The sequence below is a fragment of the Plutella xylostella genome, chromosome 17, assembly GCF_932276165.1.
Source record: "Plutella xylostella chromosome 17, ilPluXylo3.1, whole genome shotgun sequence".
Taxonomy (NCBI): Eukaryota; Metazoa; Arthropoda; class Insecta; order Lepidoptera; family Plutellidae; genus Plutella; species Plutella xylostella.
The window spans coordinates 6,550,494-6,567,506 of NC_063997.1; the positions used below are offsets into that span (position 1 = coordinate 6,550,494).

At 38.2% G+C, this 17,013-nt stretch overlaps 4 protein-coding genes across 4 annotated transcripts; 3 read left to right on the forward strand and 1 right to left on the reverse strand.

Moving 5' to 3' along the window:
* Positions 1–202: 202 nt before the first annotated feature.
* Positions 203–2,892, forward strand: LOC105385556 (40S ribosomal protein SA). The gene is made up of 7 exons (XM_011555959.3): positions 203–353; positions 542–669; positions 858–1,091; positions 1,282–1,446; positions 1,719–1,880; positions 2,085–2,264; positions 2,755–2,892. The coding sequence occupies exons 2-7, from the start codon at positions 571–573 to the stop codon at positions 2,848–2,850; spliced, it is 936 nt and encodes a 311-aa protein (XP_011554261.1). The 5' UTR covers positions 203–353; positions 542–570; the 3' UTR covers positions 2,851–2,892.
* A 520-nt stretch (positions 2,893–3,412) lies between these two features.
* LOC105385575 (SUN domain-containing protein 5) lies at positions 3,413–8,178 on the reverse strand. The gene is made up of 8 exons (XM_038108696.2): positions 7,857–8,178; positions 6,447–6,680; positions 5,940–5,999; positions 5,539–5,635; positions 5,396–5,448; positions 4,492–4,675; positions 4,034–4,151; positions 3,413–3,622 (listed from the first exon to the last, which is right to left on the reverse strand). The coding sequence occupies exons 1-8, from the start codon at positions 7,960–7,962 to the stop codon at positions 3,434–3,436; spliced, it is 1,041 nt and encodes a 346-aa protein (XP_037964624.2). The 5' UTR covers positions 7,963–8,178; the 3' UTR covers positions 3,413–3,433.
* Positions 8,179–8,823: 645 nt separating this feature from the next.
* Positions 8,824–9,778, forward strand: LOC125489783. Its single transcript, XM_048626824.1, has one exon. It carries the CDS (start codon positions 9,024–9,026, stop codon positions 9,669–9,671), a length of 648 nt encoding a protein of 215 aa, XP_048482781.1. The 5' UTR covers positions 8,824–9,023; the 3' UTR covers positions 9,672–9,778.
* A 305-nt stretch (positions 9,779–10,083) lies between these two features.
* On the forward strand, positions 10,084–10,830 carry LOC105385557. The gene has a single exon (XM_011555960.3). It carries the CDS (start codon positions 10,084–10,086, stop codon positions 10,828–10,830), a length of 747 nt encoding a protein of 248 aa, XP_011554262.3.
* Positions 10,831–17,013: the final 6,183 nt, after the last annotated feature.

Sequence of the window (17,013 nt, forward strand, 5' to 3'; positions counted from 1 at the left end):
ACGGCGAGTCGTAACGATACGCTCGCGGAATCATCGCTCGTCCTCTTCGCGATTCTCTCGCCTGTGAATGTGGAAATAGCTCCGGATAGCCACTAAGATTTTTAAAATTCTTTCCTCGAACGAGACCGAGATTTTGAAGCCCTTGTTCGTTTTTCACAAACTTTCATTTACTTATCACAAAAACTCACACTTTGCACACAGTGGTAACTTATTTTGAGGTACAATGCTATTCTGTGATACACACGAATGAAGGTAGCTGCAGTTGAGTTGAAACGTCAGAAAAATGACAATGTCAAACTGACAAGTAAATTCATTCTTTCATTTTCTAATTCGCTCCCAGTGGCATTATACGCGTAAGTTTTAAAATTTAATCTAAAAATATTGGTGTAATCACTGTAATATGGTATCTAAGATGATAATATTACGATGTGAAAGGTTCCTATGCTATTATAAATTACAGTCTTTTTACGGATTGTACAATTTCATCGCTATTTTATCTTGTCTTGGTCTCGTGTACAAACGTTGTTTACTTTTCTTTCAGGTTTTGTCGTAACTCACAAAAACGCAACGATGTCGGGAGGACTAGATATCCTAGCCCTCAATGAGGAAGATGTCACCAAGATGTTGGCAGCCACCACACATCTTGGTTCAGAGAATGTGCACTTCCAGGTTAGTACTTGCGGTAACCTAAAAAATTTCAATAAGACAACAAAACTACCATGATGATATCAGAATCCGTTCCATATTTAATCTGAATTATATTGACGATCAATTCTCCCAACTGAAGTCTTCTTAAAATACCACACTGTGTTCTTTGCTCCTATCATGTTGTTAAAGACTTGTATATTGGTTTGTAGATGGAAACATACGTGTACAAGCGTCGTTCCGACGGCACCCACGTGATCAACCTCCGCCGCACCTGGGAGAAGCTGATGCTGGCCGCCCGAGCGGTGGTCGCCATCGAGAACCCCGCTGACGTGTTCGTCATCTCGTCCCGTCCCTTCGGACAGCGTGCCGTGCTCAAGTTCGCCGCACACACTGGCGCCACGCCCATTGCTGGACGTTTCACCCCTGGTGCCTTCACCAACCAGGTATGGCTACTACTGATATGTAAATGTATACTGTTCAATTCCTTACTTAATGATGACAAAACAAACTAAGGAACCACTGACTGCATTCATGCAGATTGATTAAAGTTTATCTGAAACTATTCCCATCTTATCCATTATTTGTTGTAAATTTTTCACCCTAGAAATAACATAAGTGTTTGTAACATTACAGATCCAGGCTGCTTTCCGTGAGCCTCGTCTGCTGATCGTCCTGGACCCCGCTCAGGACCACCAGCCCATCACTGAGGCGTCCTACGTCAACATTCCCGTCATTGCTTTCTGCAACACTGACTCGCCTCTGCGATTTGTTGACATTGCCATCCCATGCAACACCAAGGTAATTTTTAATGATCATTTATGACCTAGTCAATTTTAAAAATGAATTCAGTTCACAGTCTTGTAGTTAATGCTATTTCAAAAATTAAAGTATGTTAGTTGCTAATTTGGTGCCAGTGACAATTTTTTCTGCAATCTCATGTTATCCTTTACAAATTGCATTGGAATCTTAAAATGTTACACTTGCAGGGTCGCACTCATTTCTATTGCAACTTTTGCCCTCATGTACAAATAAATTACCAGCCTTCTAACACTTATCATTATTACTTCCAGTCATCCCATTCCATCGGTCTGATGTGGTGGATGCTGGCGCGTGAGGTGCTGCGCCTGCGCGGCGTGCTCGCCCGCGACACCAGGTGGGACGTGGTCGTCGACCTGTTCTTCTACCGTGACCCTGATGAGAGCGAGAAGGAGGAGCAGCAGGCTAAGGAACAGGTATGATGGCTTTCTGATAATATTAACATAACAAGACATGCTAAATGTGCTGATTGAAGTATTCTATCTACATAATTAGTCGAATTCTGTTGCACCATGCCCATAATTGCCATTCGCGTGTGTTAAAGTTGTCTCAGACACTTGCAGTTACTTACATATCTCATTGTAGACAGTATACTTATCCGATCTTATCCTTATTCGCAGGCTGTCGTAGCTGCCAAGCCTGAGGTAGCGGCGCCTGTGCATGAGGAGTGGGCCGAGCCCCCAGAAGCCGTGACCTCGTGGGCCGAGGACGGCGCCCCGGCCGCCGCCGCCGCGCCCGCCTTCGGTGCCGCCGCTGCTGCGCCTGCCGCCGCCGGCGCGCAGGAGGACTGGGCCGCTCAGGTTTGTAGTTCATTACTATTATTCATTATTTGTTAAAGTTTATACAAAATCTGCTGTTTTACAATGTGTCACACAAACTGTTACAGTTTGTCAGTGGGATTGGAATCTCTTTTTTAGAGTAGTTGTTGCCACTTTCATTTCCTGCCTGTATCTTATGACTAGTTTTTATAAACTTTACACGCCTCTGCAATCTGCAGTAGGTGTTCGATATAGCCTATCAATCCTATCGTTTATTGCAAACGGCAATGATGCCTTTCAGTTTGATATTTTTGAGGACCTACTGTACCCTGTAACATGGATTTCAGTTTACTTAACATATTTTTGCCAACTTGCACTGTTTAGTTAGCAACCCGTACCAGCCATGCGAATTCAACCATGGAAAAGTTTTATTTTTTAATTTAAACCTTGTCATAAAAATGGTAATTAAGTCTAACAAAATAATAATTATGATGTTAGGACACCTTCATTACTAATGTGATAAACTTTACAGGTCCAAGACGAGTGGGGCTCCACCGCGCCGCCCGCGGCCGCCGCCACCGCCACTCCCTCGTGGGGAGGCAACACCCAGGACTGGAGCGCGTCGTAAACGTTGACTTTTCATCGTGACAATATACAGTCGTAAACACTAGTACGGTATTTTATTTCCTATTTTCCTTTGTGAACAAGTCACTAAGTTAGGCTAGCAGTACAAATATTTGGTCATCTGAGGTAGTAGTAATAATGTTAACTAATTACACCCAGATTCCATGTTTGGGGTGCACGAAAGGGCTCCTTGAGTGATGTATCAACCTGTACGAATGTTCACTGGTAGTCAGCGATGGACGATAACTTGACTGGACAATACTTTTTTTACCATGGCCAGGCACTAATATTAGTATTATAAATAGTAAGCGAGTGTACAATGTTACTTTTTTATTTATAAACTATATAACTTAGAAACTTACAGTATTATTGCTTTAACATATGAATATGTTTGAAAATAGGCTGCTTTTGAGGCTCATAGGCTACATTTTATTCAGTAATTATTTGTTGCATTTCTGAAGACTCGAATAAATAAATAAGAAATAAAAATTAAATATCGAAAAGCGGGGTATAAGGGATTCTGTACCTCAAAAAAAGTACTGTTTGAGAAATAAAATCACAATAGGTACATTTAAAAACATAACTTGCTATTTATTATAAATATGTACTCGATAAACACAAGTATATTTAGTATTTCCATGGTTGGACATAACTCTAAATGCCACTTGCTTTACTGGTGGGAATTCAGGTCTCAATGTAAAGAACTGCTTAGCTGGCCCTTCATAAGTGTATTGTCCATACATGCCGCTTACCCAGGTTCCGTTTTCAAGAATACCCTGTGAATTATAAATATCATAAATAAATTCGTTGCATATGGTTACATATTATACGTAGGTACCTAAAATATACTCATTCATACAATACACAAGTCATGTGGCAGATGCGACCTTGGTACCAAATTCGCTTAAAATATTAAAGGACGCTCCCTGAAAAACTTATTTTTTCAACTTGCGCAATAAATCAATGACTATAATAAACAACTTGACATAAAGAGTCCTGCTCGGTACGTTTCCATACAGAGGGTTCTCTAGGGGTTACGGGAAGAATGGAGTCAATCGATAACTTACTCTAACCACGCTTACATACAGCTCAAAGTTCGCAACACATGCGCGTACCAAGGACCTCATTTATTTAAGACTTACCACAAGAGGGAGTGGTAGGGTATTATAGGTTTTAATCGCACGTACATAGAGGGCAAAGTGGTGTGGCGCAGAGCGGGCGGCGTCGGGCCGCACGTGTTGCACGCTGACTCGCCTGACGCGCCGAGTCTCCCTCCACTGGAAGGTCACCTCGCCCTGAGAACCGCTGAAGATGAACAGATAACGGTTAAGGATATGTTGGAAATGGAAACTGTAAGTCATAAGGAAGTCGGTTTATTACTTGAATTTTAATTTCGGGCCATAATACATGAATTTAATAAACGTATACTACACCTACTGTCATCATCACAAGCTCAGGTTCGAAACGGATGAACGGATTTGAATGCCTTGATCTATAATAGAGATGATTTATCTCTTGATCGAGAATATTTTTACTTATCATTTTATTATACTTATCCAAAAAGCAAAGTGGCCTCGACATAACTCTTTTATTAAATGTTGAATTCTAACCTCCGTTGGGCAACAAAAATAAAGTAAAAACGCGCCTAAACGGCCAGCAGTCGCCCGGGGCAGGCGCGGAGGTGTCCAGCAGCACCTGGGGCGGCGGCGACGACCGCCACAGAGGCACTATGCCCCACAGCGCCGCTCGTCCGCCCCACTCCTCGCCCCCCGATTTAGTTGCTTCCACGTCGGCTATTAGGTCAGGCTCGAAGGATGTGCTTGGGGTCTCTGTAAAGGTAGGGCAGCTAATAAGCTAACGAATAAAACTAGTTAGTAACAGTATTGTCGGTTGCACGGGTACCTACGCCTACGACTGTGTCGGTGTCGTGGACTTATAGGTATTGAGAAACAATACCCATGTATTTTGTAATATGCCCTAGGTAAAATTTAATGTGTATTTCATGTAAAATTAGTATCTATACCACATCTATACCGACCGACTTACACTACCAACCGAAATAAAATTCCGATTTACATAGATCGAATATCTGACATTTTTTAGGACCTTGGTTCTACGAGCAGATAGCAGCAATTTGCAACGTGCTAGCAAGAAGACGACGTCTCACAAACGGGTTTAAGATAAGGCCAGATGGATGGATTTGCAACTGCACTAATGCAGAATTTACTGACATCGCAACGCGACTGTCGCGGGGTACTCGTATTTGCGGGCGACCGAAAATCGTTGGAACGTTCTATCGACTCACCGCTTCTATAAAATGCAACGTCTGCCCGTTTACATGAACACCCAAGTGATTTGGCTGTCGTTTTCACTTTGTGCACAAAAGTTATATGTAGAATGGAATAAGGTTACGAATGTTACGATATTCTCTTTGTTTAGTAAAATTTATGATAATAGTTTTTTAGATATAGGTATATTTACGCAGGTATACCTAATATTATTATGTTTTTAGTGTGCATACTATGTATAGCTAAAATATGTTAACATACCAATTTTTCCAGAATGTGAAGTTAGCATCAGCGTATGATGTCGTCTGGCTCTTCTGAAATTTGAAAATAACCATGGTACATTGTTAATTTGTTATACTTATGACTAATATATGGGCTATACTCATGTTCTTTTCTCTATTTACCTCAAGGTTTGTTCAGCTAATAGCAAGGCAGCAGCCAGCTGTTTCATCTTGTGACAACATTCCTCATCTATAGCTACCGATGTCTGGTCTAGCCCGACTGAAAACATAGAGCGTCTTAGTGTCTGCAGAAAGAATGGACTACATCGAAAAAAAATAATCACAGGCACTACCATTGCTCTAGGCTGTGGGAAACCTATGTAGGTAGTTATTAAATAGATAATTATTAAGTTGCGGTCTTGCGGTGTACTATAGGGACTGCTATTGTTTCATTTCGTTATGTATTGCTACAGATCGCCTTATGGCTTTAGTATAATCAATCAGCTAAAAATCAATTAAATTATTCAGTTGTTAGTTATAACTTAGGATAGGTTTTGTTAGATATCGCCGCCGCCGTTACTTACATAATGATATAATTTCCTTCCTCGTATTCAAATTTATGTTTTGATATCTCCAAAACCATACTGAAATGAACGTGCAAATGTTTTAATATATTCTGAGAATTTGATATAAAATATTGAATTGCCGAAGTGGCTAAACGTAATGAATGCTTGATTAAGTAATTGACGATTCAGGGATATTGTTAACGAGTAACGAGACCTGAGTTAAGGTGTATTGGCATGTTTTATTTATGTCTCTGCGTATGTCTGTGTTTCCGATGTAATTACTATACTTACTGCATAAATAGCGTGCATATTTGATATAATTACCGTACTCTATATGAATAACATTTTGTCAGTAGATAAATCTCGATACCCCCCTATACTATCTCTTATATTTGTTATAGGTTCTTAAAACTCTTGAAAGCTAAAGAAGCTCTACCGCGAATAAATTCCCAGCTTGTTTCAATGCTGAAAGAAATCTCACTCAAACATCGGCTTACATCAGCTGCACATTCTCAGGCTACGAACCTATTACCCCGCCGGCCAGCGCGCACAATAAGAACAGAAGCACTCTACATTTGCCGATGTTATCGCGCTGTTTTACTCGACAGGTTTTGATTTTCCTTTTCTTGGAGCAGCTAGAGTTCTGTACGCTTTTATCTTGGGACGGAATTTTCCAGAAGTTCGAACGTAAGACGAAAGGGGATCGAATGTCGCATATTGGCGTCGGTATTTTGCGAGGCCTCCTCTCGCATGCTCTCCCTGAAATCGTTATCACATGTTTATCGCTTTGTGTAATGCATATAAAGAGGTTTAACTAAATTGTGGTACAGGTACTTAGTAAAACGGCTATTTTAAATAGATTGGTTATGTGACTAAAGCTAGGTAGATTAGGTGCATATTTGGATTAGCTAAAATTAGTTTCCTATAATTATCTAAGTAGTGTAGGTATTATTGGATTTTTTAAGGCATCCGATACAAACAAAAAAAAGTACTCAATAAGGTCCATAGGTGCCTTAGGTATAATAGGTTTAGGTAGGTAGGATGTGGATCATGTGTAGCCTACCTACCTATTTATACCTGCATAGTAGGAATCTTATGTTTTTAAATTCAAGTAACGTAACTATCTACGTATTATTATTTATACATATTTTTAACTTGCGATGCTTAAAACTCTTAAAAGTACCTAATGCATTAAAAACTTATCATTCGTAATACATAAATAGACATAAATTGTATATTGAACGCCAGCAGGTGGCAAGTGGCATCTCGCTCCAATTGCATTATATGCAAGCTCGAAACCATCGAATCAGTTTTTGGGTCAAACTAAATTAGGGACAGTTTGTACAACGAAAGCGCAAAATACTGGGCCATCGTTAATGCTGACTCAGTTCAATGACGATGATAAATTGATTGTATTGTTTGCGTTCCATGCGAAATTTTATGAAAGTTTATTTAATAATATCAATCTGTGGTAGGTTACCTACTCAAAAATCATATTGGCATTGTACTGTTACAAACGCCCGCCCGCGGGATGAATTTTCAGGAAACGAATGTTTTAGTGAATAACTAATTCACGCTCCATCACTAATTTAAGATTTTTAATTGTAGATCTAGTTAGCTAGGCCCGTGTCTCCTACGATGTATTTCAAGAGATTCAGTGGAGGGGATGTCAGTTGCGGCAGCTGGCTCTCTTGATCCTTTTGTGCATCCCCATAAGGTCTAAAGTCCCACCACGCCATCATACACTGTACCGTCGGGATTTGAACCCGCATTTCTGTCCTGAGAGGAAGGCGAGGCGCCACCCGACTGAGCTAGGTATCACCGCTCATAACCATAAAAATAAAAAAAGTTCCCCACTGTACTAACGTGTTTGTTTACTATCCTATCTAATAATCTACTGTTTATTAGCTATGCTGCATAGGTAGGTATACTGACCTGAAGAGCACCAAGGCGGTACATTGCAAGACATATCGCTGCTGTTTCTAGAATCATCAAATATTTCGCATGCGTTCCGACGAGCACTTCTTGTTACCATTACCATTTCTGTGATGGAAAAATATTGCAAAAGATTCTTTCTACAGTATAAAATTCAAAGCATAGCCCACTTGTTTTTTTATAAAAGGTATTTGTTTACCTTTAACTAACTAAACAAAGTTAAAAAAACAAAACAAAATTTGATTAAATTCAAGTATAAAAACCCGCCAAGCGCCAACATAAAAATAAAAAACTAAAAAGTTAATAACCATAACCAAAAATCCTGCAATTTTTTTTATCTTGCTGCTGCCAATAATGTTCCAAGTGCAAGGAAGTGATTATTCTGAGCCATGACTGCCGCATTTTGTTTTCGTGGTTTAGGATATCTCGATTAATAAAATCACCCGAGTCCGCGTATTCTATGCATATATAATCAACGGGTTTCCGCTCATAAATTGTAGGTTAAATATAAAATATTACTTTTATCACTTATACATATTATAATGATTATGCTCTGAAACAAGAAAAAGTATAAATGAATTTTCCTAAAAACAGCCAGGATTTTTTAAACAAAATAGGATGCGGATACTTCGTAATAATTATGCATAGACAACATTTTAAAAGTACCATTAAAGTTCACTCGTAGTAAAGTTAGGGAAAAAGGTTAGGGAATCATACCACTCATAGAGAAAAAATTAAGATTCCACTATAGTAAGCGGTATGCGGATATCCTATAAAATTGATGTTTTTTTATATTTTGAAAATCACATTGTTTACCGTACAATTTATTTAATAACTAAAAATATATTTTTATTTATTTATTTTATTCTTTATTGCCCTATATTCTTATAATTTTTTCTACAAGTCAAGAAGTAGGTACGCTCCTTTTCAATTTAATGAAAGTAATACGTTTAAAAAGTAACGCACTTTCTTTTTTATACTGAGAATAAAATTATTCGACGAATTAAATTGGCCCAATCCGTTTCCGGAGCATGCTGTTACGAGCTAATAATAAAATTATATCGTAGACTGATAGTTCAATTCCAGAGTATTATAGCTTGTAATTATAATTACATGGACGAGGTTTTATAGCAAATAGAAGGTCTGAAGCGGAACAGTTGGTCCGCCATGGTCGGAACGGTTGGACTGCTCATATTTATCGCGGCTGAAGCTTGGGCTCAAGACGCAGGCAACTCTCTCAGCACCGTGCAACCGTCGCAGCAGATCCCGTCGCCTTTTATGGACCTACTGGCAGGAGCATCCAGTTACATGTATCCCGATGCCTTGCGGAAGTCGTATTCTGAACCAGCGTACCACGTGTCCTGCCCGAAGACGGATTCGCTAGGATCCTTTGCCAGCATTTTAGGCAGTGCCGCGAAAATAATGTTAGCTGCAGCAGCTTTAGTATTCATGAAGCTCATGGGCGCCAAAATGTTACTCGTCCCTTTAACCACCATGATCCTCGCTAAGGTTGGTTTGAAGGCAGTTTTGTTGTGGCCTATGATATCCAAAATGATAAAGTATTTTAGGAAGAAGAAAAAGAAATGGGAAAAAGGAAGAGTGATCAAGGATTGCTCGCAAAGAATAGCTTGTATAATTCAGAGATCAGCGCGTGACGGATGGGGCGGGAACTTAGGGGCTGCGCTAACGTTCACCTTGATTGAGGATGTCGAGGACGAGTCCTCGTTCGTCAGCACACTGTTGGATATTTTTGCAGGAGAAAAAGTGTCAAAGTGCATGGCCATAGAATGTAGCTCGGGTGTCGACATCAGTTAGCTACAAGTGTAAACAAATATTTTAGTGTCAAATACCTATCGGAACATTCGCAACAAAGGCAAATTGCGATTTTATCAAAAATGCTGAGTTAAAATTTCAATTATGAGGTGAACGTTGAATTAATAAATAATGCACATTGCAAATATTCGATGCATTTACACAATCAACCGCCATGGCTTTAGTGTGTTTGGCGGTTCTAATTTTCTGCTCGTGTTTTTGCTGTCATAACTTTGCAAATGCGGGGGATCCCGTTGCGTATTTTCCACCGTTCGAGTTAAGAGCTGTATCTGGAGACAATGTGCCTTTTATGGTGCCCCTGGCGGAGCCACAGTTTCAACCCGCACGACAAGGACCCATGCAAGGCGGAAGGCAGCAGCGGTTGATCCATACTACCCAGCACATACCCCCGCCGATGCAGCCGCTAGAAAATCACGACCACATGGACAACGTGCTACCGGTGACGACGGAGAAGCCACAACGTGAAAATAACTCCACGGTCGACGTGCACGAGCTCCTGCACGCTCTCGGCATCGATGAGAATGGTCACGAAGATAAGGATCACTCTCGAGCAGCTGCGAGGGACTACGACTACCCGCCGAGCCCGGGGTACGCGGGCTACTCGCCCTACTCGCACCCTCCGAGCTACGGGTACCAGCAGCGGCCCGGCTACGCGCCAAACTACCCGCCGAGCTCGCCCTATCCTTCGTATGGTCCGCCACCGCCGTACCACGAGCAACCATCCTACCATCAGCCGCCGCCCTCCGCCTACACTCCGCCGCTGGAAGCACACCACAGCGCGCCCTCATCCAAACTAAAACTAGTGGAGATCCCGGATCTTGTCAAGCCACTGGCGTCAAAAGTTGCCGGCAAAGTGAGTGGATTAATCGGCCTAGTGCTCACCCTTCTCACCGGCTCAACGGGCGACGTAGAACTCAAAGGGTTCAAGGACATCGTAATAAACGGAATAGTTAAGCCCTTGTTAATTGCCAAGGGGGGATTAAAGAGTCTGATAAGTAAGTTGGCTATACCAGTGATATCGTTGTTGTTGATTAACTTGGAAGTGTTGATTACAGTTTGGTGGTTGTGGGAGGAGTGTCCTGAGCCCGTACATGCTCATGCAGCATACCCAGCATATCCAAGGCCTGGATATGGCTACTGAGAAACTCATTTTCAAACTAAACGCTTAAATAATATAAGCCCAGTTATTTCCAGTGATACAATTGTTGTATATACCTACGTTTAATAATTTGTTACTACTATTTTGTTTGACTAAAGAATTATACTCGTAAGTAAAGATTTTTTTTACTTAAATAAACTTATTTTTAAAATTTATTAATCTGGTTCTTTTATTTCACTAGCCTCTGTTATTGATACTTAGTAGAAATATTTTAGATTAGGTACGTGTTACTTATTATAGGAGGATCAAGGATTATTTTAAATACAGGATATGACTGATTGTGGCGTGGTGAGTAATACCATCGTTACCACACATTGAAAAAAAAAACCCAAATTCGGATGCATGTTAAGCTTATAAGCTGAGCTGAGTACAACTAGGTAACGTAACGCTATGAAAGTATTCCCTTGCATAGTGCCAATGATGAGCGTGCACAACTGAACACTAATTCTTTAATTGTGGTTTATATTGCATGTTACGTTGCAGCTGTCTATAGGTATTCACTATGACGGTTTTCTGACAAATTTCCACTTTTCTAGCTAAAACCGTTAGATTATCGATTGACGTTTTAATTAGGTTACCTAGTACCTACAAGGTCATCTCAAGTATGTAGGTACTAGGTACCTTATCCCTGAAAATGTAAACAGGGGTTGATTCGCAAGCGAGCCATCACATATTTTCACTACCTTTGTAATCAAAGTGTACCTATGTGTCGCAGGCATCTGGTTTAATCTCCTTTTTGGATTGAACCACTAGCCCGTTCATTGCATGGCGCTACTCAATTGTATGACTAGGGCGAACGTTGATTGTACAAGCGTCACAAAACGTGGTGGTCAGGTGTCAGTCAGAAGGGCTAGTACGGGGCGCACTTAAGACGTGACAAGAGTTTTGCATCGCGCTCACTCACATCGTGCAGCCTCAAGAGCGAGCGCGACGGAGAACTCTTGTCACGCCTTAATAGCGCCCTGTGCTACAAGGGCAGGTTGTGAATAAAACAAATATGGCGTCTAACAGCTAACAGCTGTCACAAAAAGCACCTATACTTATTGTTAATTTTTTGCAAAAAAAATAGTACTTCAAAGTGCGTTATTTGTGTTAAAATAGTGTGACAACATGGATTTACCTATTATTACGCCGTCGGCGATTGCGATTGTGGCGAAACTGGATAATTATGAACAACAATATGAAGGTACGTTTATTGTTATTGTTTAGTTAATTTGTAAGATAAGAGCTTTGTAACATAGTATATTTTTGTGGACTCTTGTCTGGTCATGTTCACCCTAACCAGACATTACAAAGTTGCTATACTATATCCCATTCAACGACTTCGCTGAATGACGTTCAGTCAAGACGTCGAACGTTACAATCAACGACTTGACGAGTTGTCCTTTAGTCATACAACTGAATACCGCCATCCAATGAACGGGCTAGTGGTTCAATCAAAAAGGAGATTAAACCAGATGCCTGCGACATATGCATGTTGTCATCATATTCTTTAGGGTACTTAAGTCACTAGATCTTTTGTTAAATAACATATTATATTTACTTAGAAATGTATTGTGTCTTACCTGTTATATTTATGATGCTTTAAAATAAATAAATAGTAGACAGTGCTTATTAGATAGATTTATGCACTTACTTAGGTACCTACAAGGTACAAGCAAAGCCACTAAATATGTTGAGGAGCAGGTTGACCAACAATTCCCGTGACATAAAGAGGGTGGTAACGAAATTAGGTGACAGGTGTCCCTCCCCCCCCTAGGAGTGGGCCGTCGCTCCTATTACAGCTAATTGGGTGAGGGACCTTGCGCTGGCCTCACCTCTTTGGGACAGGCCGGTTGGACCTGGAGAGAAAAAAATATATAAGTACCGGAAATGAATAAATGATAGATAGCTATTGGTAGACTCAGTAAAGTTATGTATGAATCTATATGATATACCATCCTCACCTGATATAACAAGATAAATAGATATTCATTTTAATTAACTCATGCATAGGTGGTATAATTTAAGTAAGTACTTATTATTTATTTGCATTTAATTAGGTACAATACGACGCTGTAACATCTCATTTTGAATTCGACAATCAGCAATCATCATCATATTAGCCAGCAGTCGTCTGCTGGATATATAGCATAGAATAACGAGTAGTACTTGTTATTCTATGATATATAGATAGGCATCTGCCAATGAATATACTTGTAGGTACTACCTACTAGGTAGTGCGATATATTAGAATAGAATAGAATAGAATTCATTTATTCACAAGAAACAAAGTTATACATGAGATCTTAAACATCAAATTACAGTTTCTATCATGCTTCACCGAGGAATCGGTATGTGAAATACTTAACAAATAAAATGTTACTTCATGCACAAATTGAGATTACTTAAATAGGTATTAAATGCACCACAATAATTACATAAATTAAAATACTATGCCAATTCAATACAATTAATTAAATAGGTACTAGTTATATGTCAATTGAAATTAAAATAAGAATAACAAAATATTGATACATATTAAAATTCATTTGCAATCTCATAATTTAATTTATAATTCATTCTTTTATAATTAAAAAAGTCATTGATTGAATAAAATACATTTTCTGTCAACCAATATTTTAGTTTATGCTTAAATTGTTTTAGAGGCAATTGTTTTATTTCATGCGGTATACAGTTATAGACCTTTATAGTCATGATGTGACAATTTTTGTTATACAAGGCACTATTATGCTTTGGTAGAACTAGGCGTTCTTTGTTCCTTATGTCAAAATTTACAATGTTGCCAGCTTTTTTATAAAGATTAGGGTTACTTTTAACATGTATAGCTGCCTCTAGAATGTACATAGAAACAAGTGTCATAATTTTAGACTTTTTAAACAAAGGCTTGCACGAATCTGTTTGTTTCTTACCGTATATTGCTCTTAAACATTTTTTTTGAACAATAAAGGCTTTATTAAAGTCTGTGGAGTTTCCCCAAATCAATAAGCCATATCTTAGGACAGACAATACATATCCGTGATATGCTGCAAGAGCAGCCTTTTGGCCTGTTATCCTGCTCAATCTATACAGTACATACACGAACCTATTTAGCTTGTTACATACGTTTTCAATATGAGATTTCCAATTACAGTTCCTATCAATTGTAACTCCGAGAAATTTGACTGTATCTGACTCTTTGATTGTTTTATTATTATGTTTTACTGTGAGACCCATTTTGGAATTGGACATATGTAGTTTTATCAAGATTAACTTGCAGATTATTTGATTCAAGCCATTCAACAACAGATTTAATGGTTAGATTGATTTCGTTCTCTAATCCCTCTTTGTTGCTTGAAATCAAAATAGATATATCATCTGCGAATAAAATTGACCTATATTGGGATATTTCAGGTAAGTCGTTTATATACAAAAGGAACAATATTGGGCCAAGGACACTTCCTTGAGGCACTCCGAATGTATTTACTCTCGTTGAAGAATCAAAAGACATCATTTCATCATTGACCAAGCTATCAATACGAACAAACTGCTGTCTATTCTCTAGATAGCTTTTTATCCAATCCAGAGCAGGACCCCTGATGCCATAACAGTTACATTTCTCTAAAAGAGTTTTATGGTCAACATGGTCAAATGCCTTTGTCATGTCAAAGAACATTACTACAGCTGGTTTCCGAATATCAATTAGTTGAGAAATATCTTTTACGAGATTATAGATAGCTAGTATAGTTGATTTATTTGTTTGAAAACCAAATTGCTCGTCTCTAATGATACTGAATTTATCCAGGAATGAAATCAACCTTTTTTTAAATATTTTTTCAAATATTTTTGATATTACTGGAAGAAGTGCCATGGGTCTATACTTATTCATTAATGTTTTGTCACCCTGTTTATGTAGCGGTTTTATCATATAAAATTTTAGTTTATTGGGAAATATTCCGTGCTCAAATGATAGGTTGATGAGATGAGACATAACTAAAGCTATTATATTAGCGCTAATTTTTAGTATTTTTGTTGAAAGTTCATCAGGACCAACAGAATTCGTATTTTTTAGCATGAATATGGTTTTAAAAACTTCATCAGGGCATGTAGAACGGAGAAACATGCTGCTGTGTATGGGTTGTAATTGTGTTTTTGTCCTTGCACTATTTTTATCTATTATATCAGAAGAAACACTATCTATAAAGAAGTCATTAAAACATTCTGATATCTTACTGGGATCACTAATCAATTCATTTTTATTTGATTTTATTGATACTATCCCTTTTTCTACCGATAACTGACCGTTTGTGTAGTTATTTATTATGTCCCATGATTTTTTGCATGTATTTTTTGCTTCTGATATAAGTGCAGTTTTTGTTCTTTTTTGAGATAAATCTATTATTTTTTTTAACATTTTTGAATAACTTTGAAATTTGGATTTATTATTTAGAGTTTTATTTTTGTAATACGTAGACCTTAGTCGACTTTTTGTAATGCATGAAATCTTTAAACCTTTGCTGATCCATTTTTTACCTTGTTTGACATCTCTTACTCTTACTCTGCACAATGGAAAGCAAAGATTGTACATTAATGAGTAGATGGAATGAAAATGATCAAAAGCTTCATTGACATCAATTGTATTGTAGCATTCACTCCATGACAAACTATTAATGCATTCACGAAACTTTCTTATGTTGTCGTTGTTAAAATCTCGTTTATATGTGTAAATACAGCTTTTTGACTTGGTGGTACTTTGAGGAATGTTTAATATCTGTCCCGTGTTGTGGTCTGATAATCCAAGCTCAATAACCTTACCAGTAGCATCCACAATATTACTACAGATAAGATCGAGGCATGCTTCTTGTCTTGTTGGTTTTGTTGGTTATTGCATAACTCACTTTGATATTGATGATTAAGTACAAATTATTTTTCTTTCTCTCTCGTGCATCGTGTGTGTCATGTATTCGGAAAGACGACAAAATTGGCTACTGTGTCGTATGTATGTTTCCCAGTGTACTTAGTTTCATTTTATAATGTAAGTACCATCGGATGTTTATAGGAAACCCCTAATATTTATATATTTATAAATAAATTTATCTTTAATAGGGATGAATGCCGCAGTACTGTTACGTCGGAACCCTTGTGAAATAGTATTCCGCGAGTGAGAAGATGTAGCCTTATTGAATAACACCGTCCGTAACAAGGATTTTATTGAGTCTTTCTTAGAAGTAGCTAATTAGGCGCGAATGGGTTCTATATCTACCTCACCCTGTATAGAAATATATAATCCTACACCTCACTGTACAACCTGTATTTTATTTTAAGAACAGCCGTATTAATTGGCTAACTTCGAAGAGACTTTAAGGTTTTAATTTAAATTCTTGTGTCTTTCCCAAAGCATTTGGGTTACGAAGTTTTGATCAATTTGCTGGGTTAATTAAAATAAACATGATTGTTATGTAACTTAACATTTTCATTGATCTTTTGTCCTTGGGGTTTATGAGTTACTTACCGTATAAGTAGGTATACAGAGAGGCGTACTGTCATGATTAGGTACCCTAGGTTTAAATCTAGTTAGATTGAGAAGGGTTGGCAGTGTCCTAATGAATGCACGGGATTATAGAGTTACAAGAAACGGAAACATTCGTTAGTGAACCATTATTACATCACATTCTTCGTTGTTTTACCTGAAATTCGGGAGTCACTCCAACCGGTCCGGACCTTTCGCTGGTGGAAGTTTAATGAGTAAGTATCAAATTTAATTGTTCTAACCTAGCCCAAAAAATATTAAAGTAAGTAAGTACCTACCTATAGAATAGAATAGAATAGATAGAAGTAAGTACCTATATTTACATAATAATATGAAGGGAACATTTTAAACACTGTAAAAGTTATTTATAATCAATCTTATTGTTTCAGAATATTAATAAAGGGAGTGTAGCTATCTCACTAAAGGGTAACTTTTATAGTAGGTAATCCGGAAGGTGGTGAGGTGACTGTAAGGGTCATCAAATTTGAACATCTCTTGTAGGCACTATGTCTCACATAAGTAAATTGCACCAATTTACTTATGTGAGACAAAACTATATCTTTAACAAAACTATACTTTCTGAAAATCTTTGAAATTATTACTTTACATTTACTTTAAACAGTACCTATACTTATCATTTTTTCCAAATAAAGGCC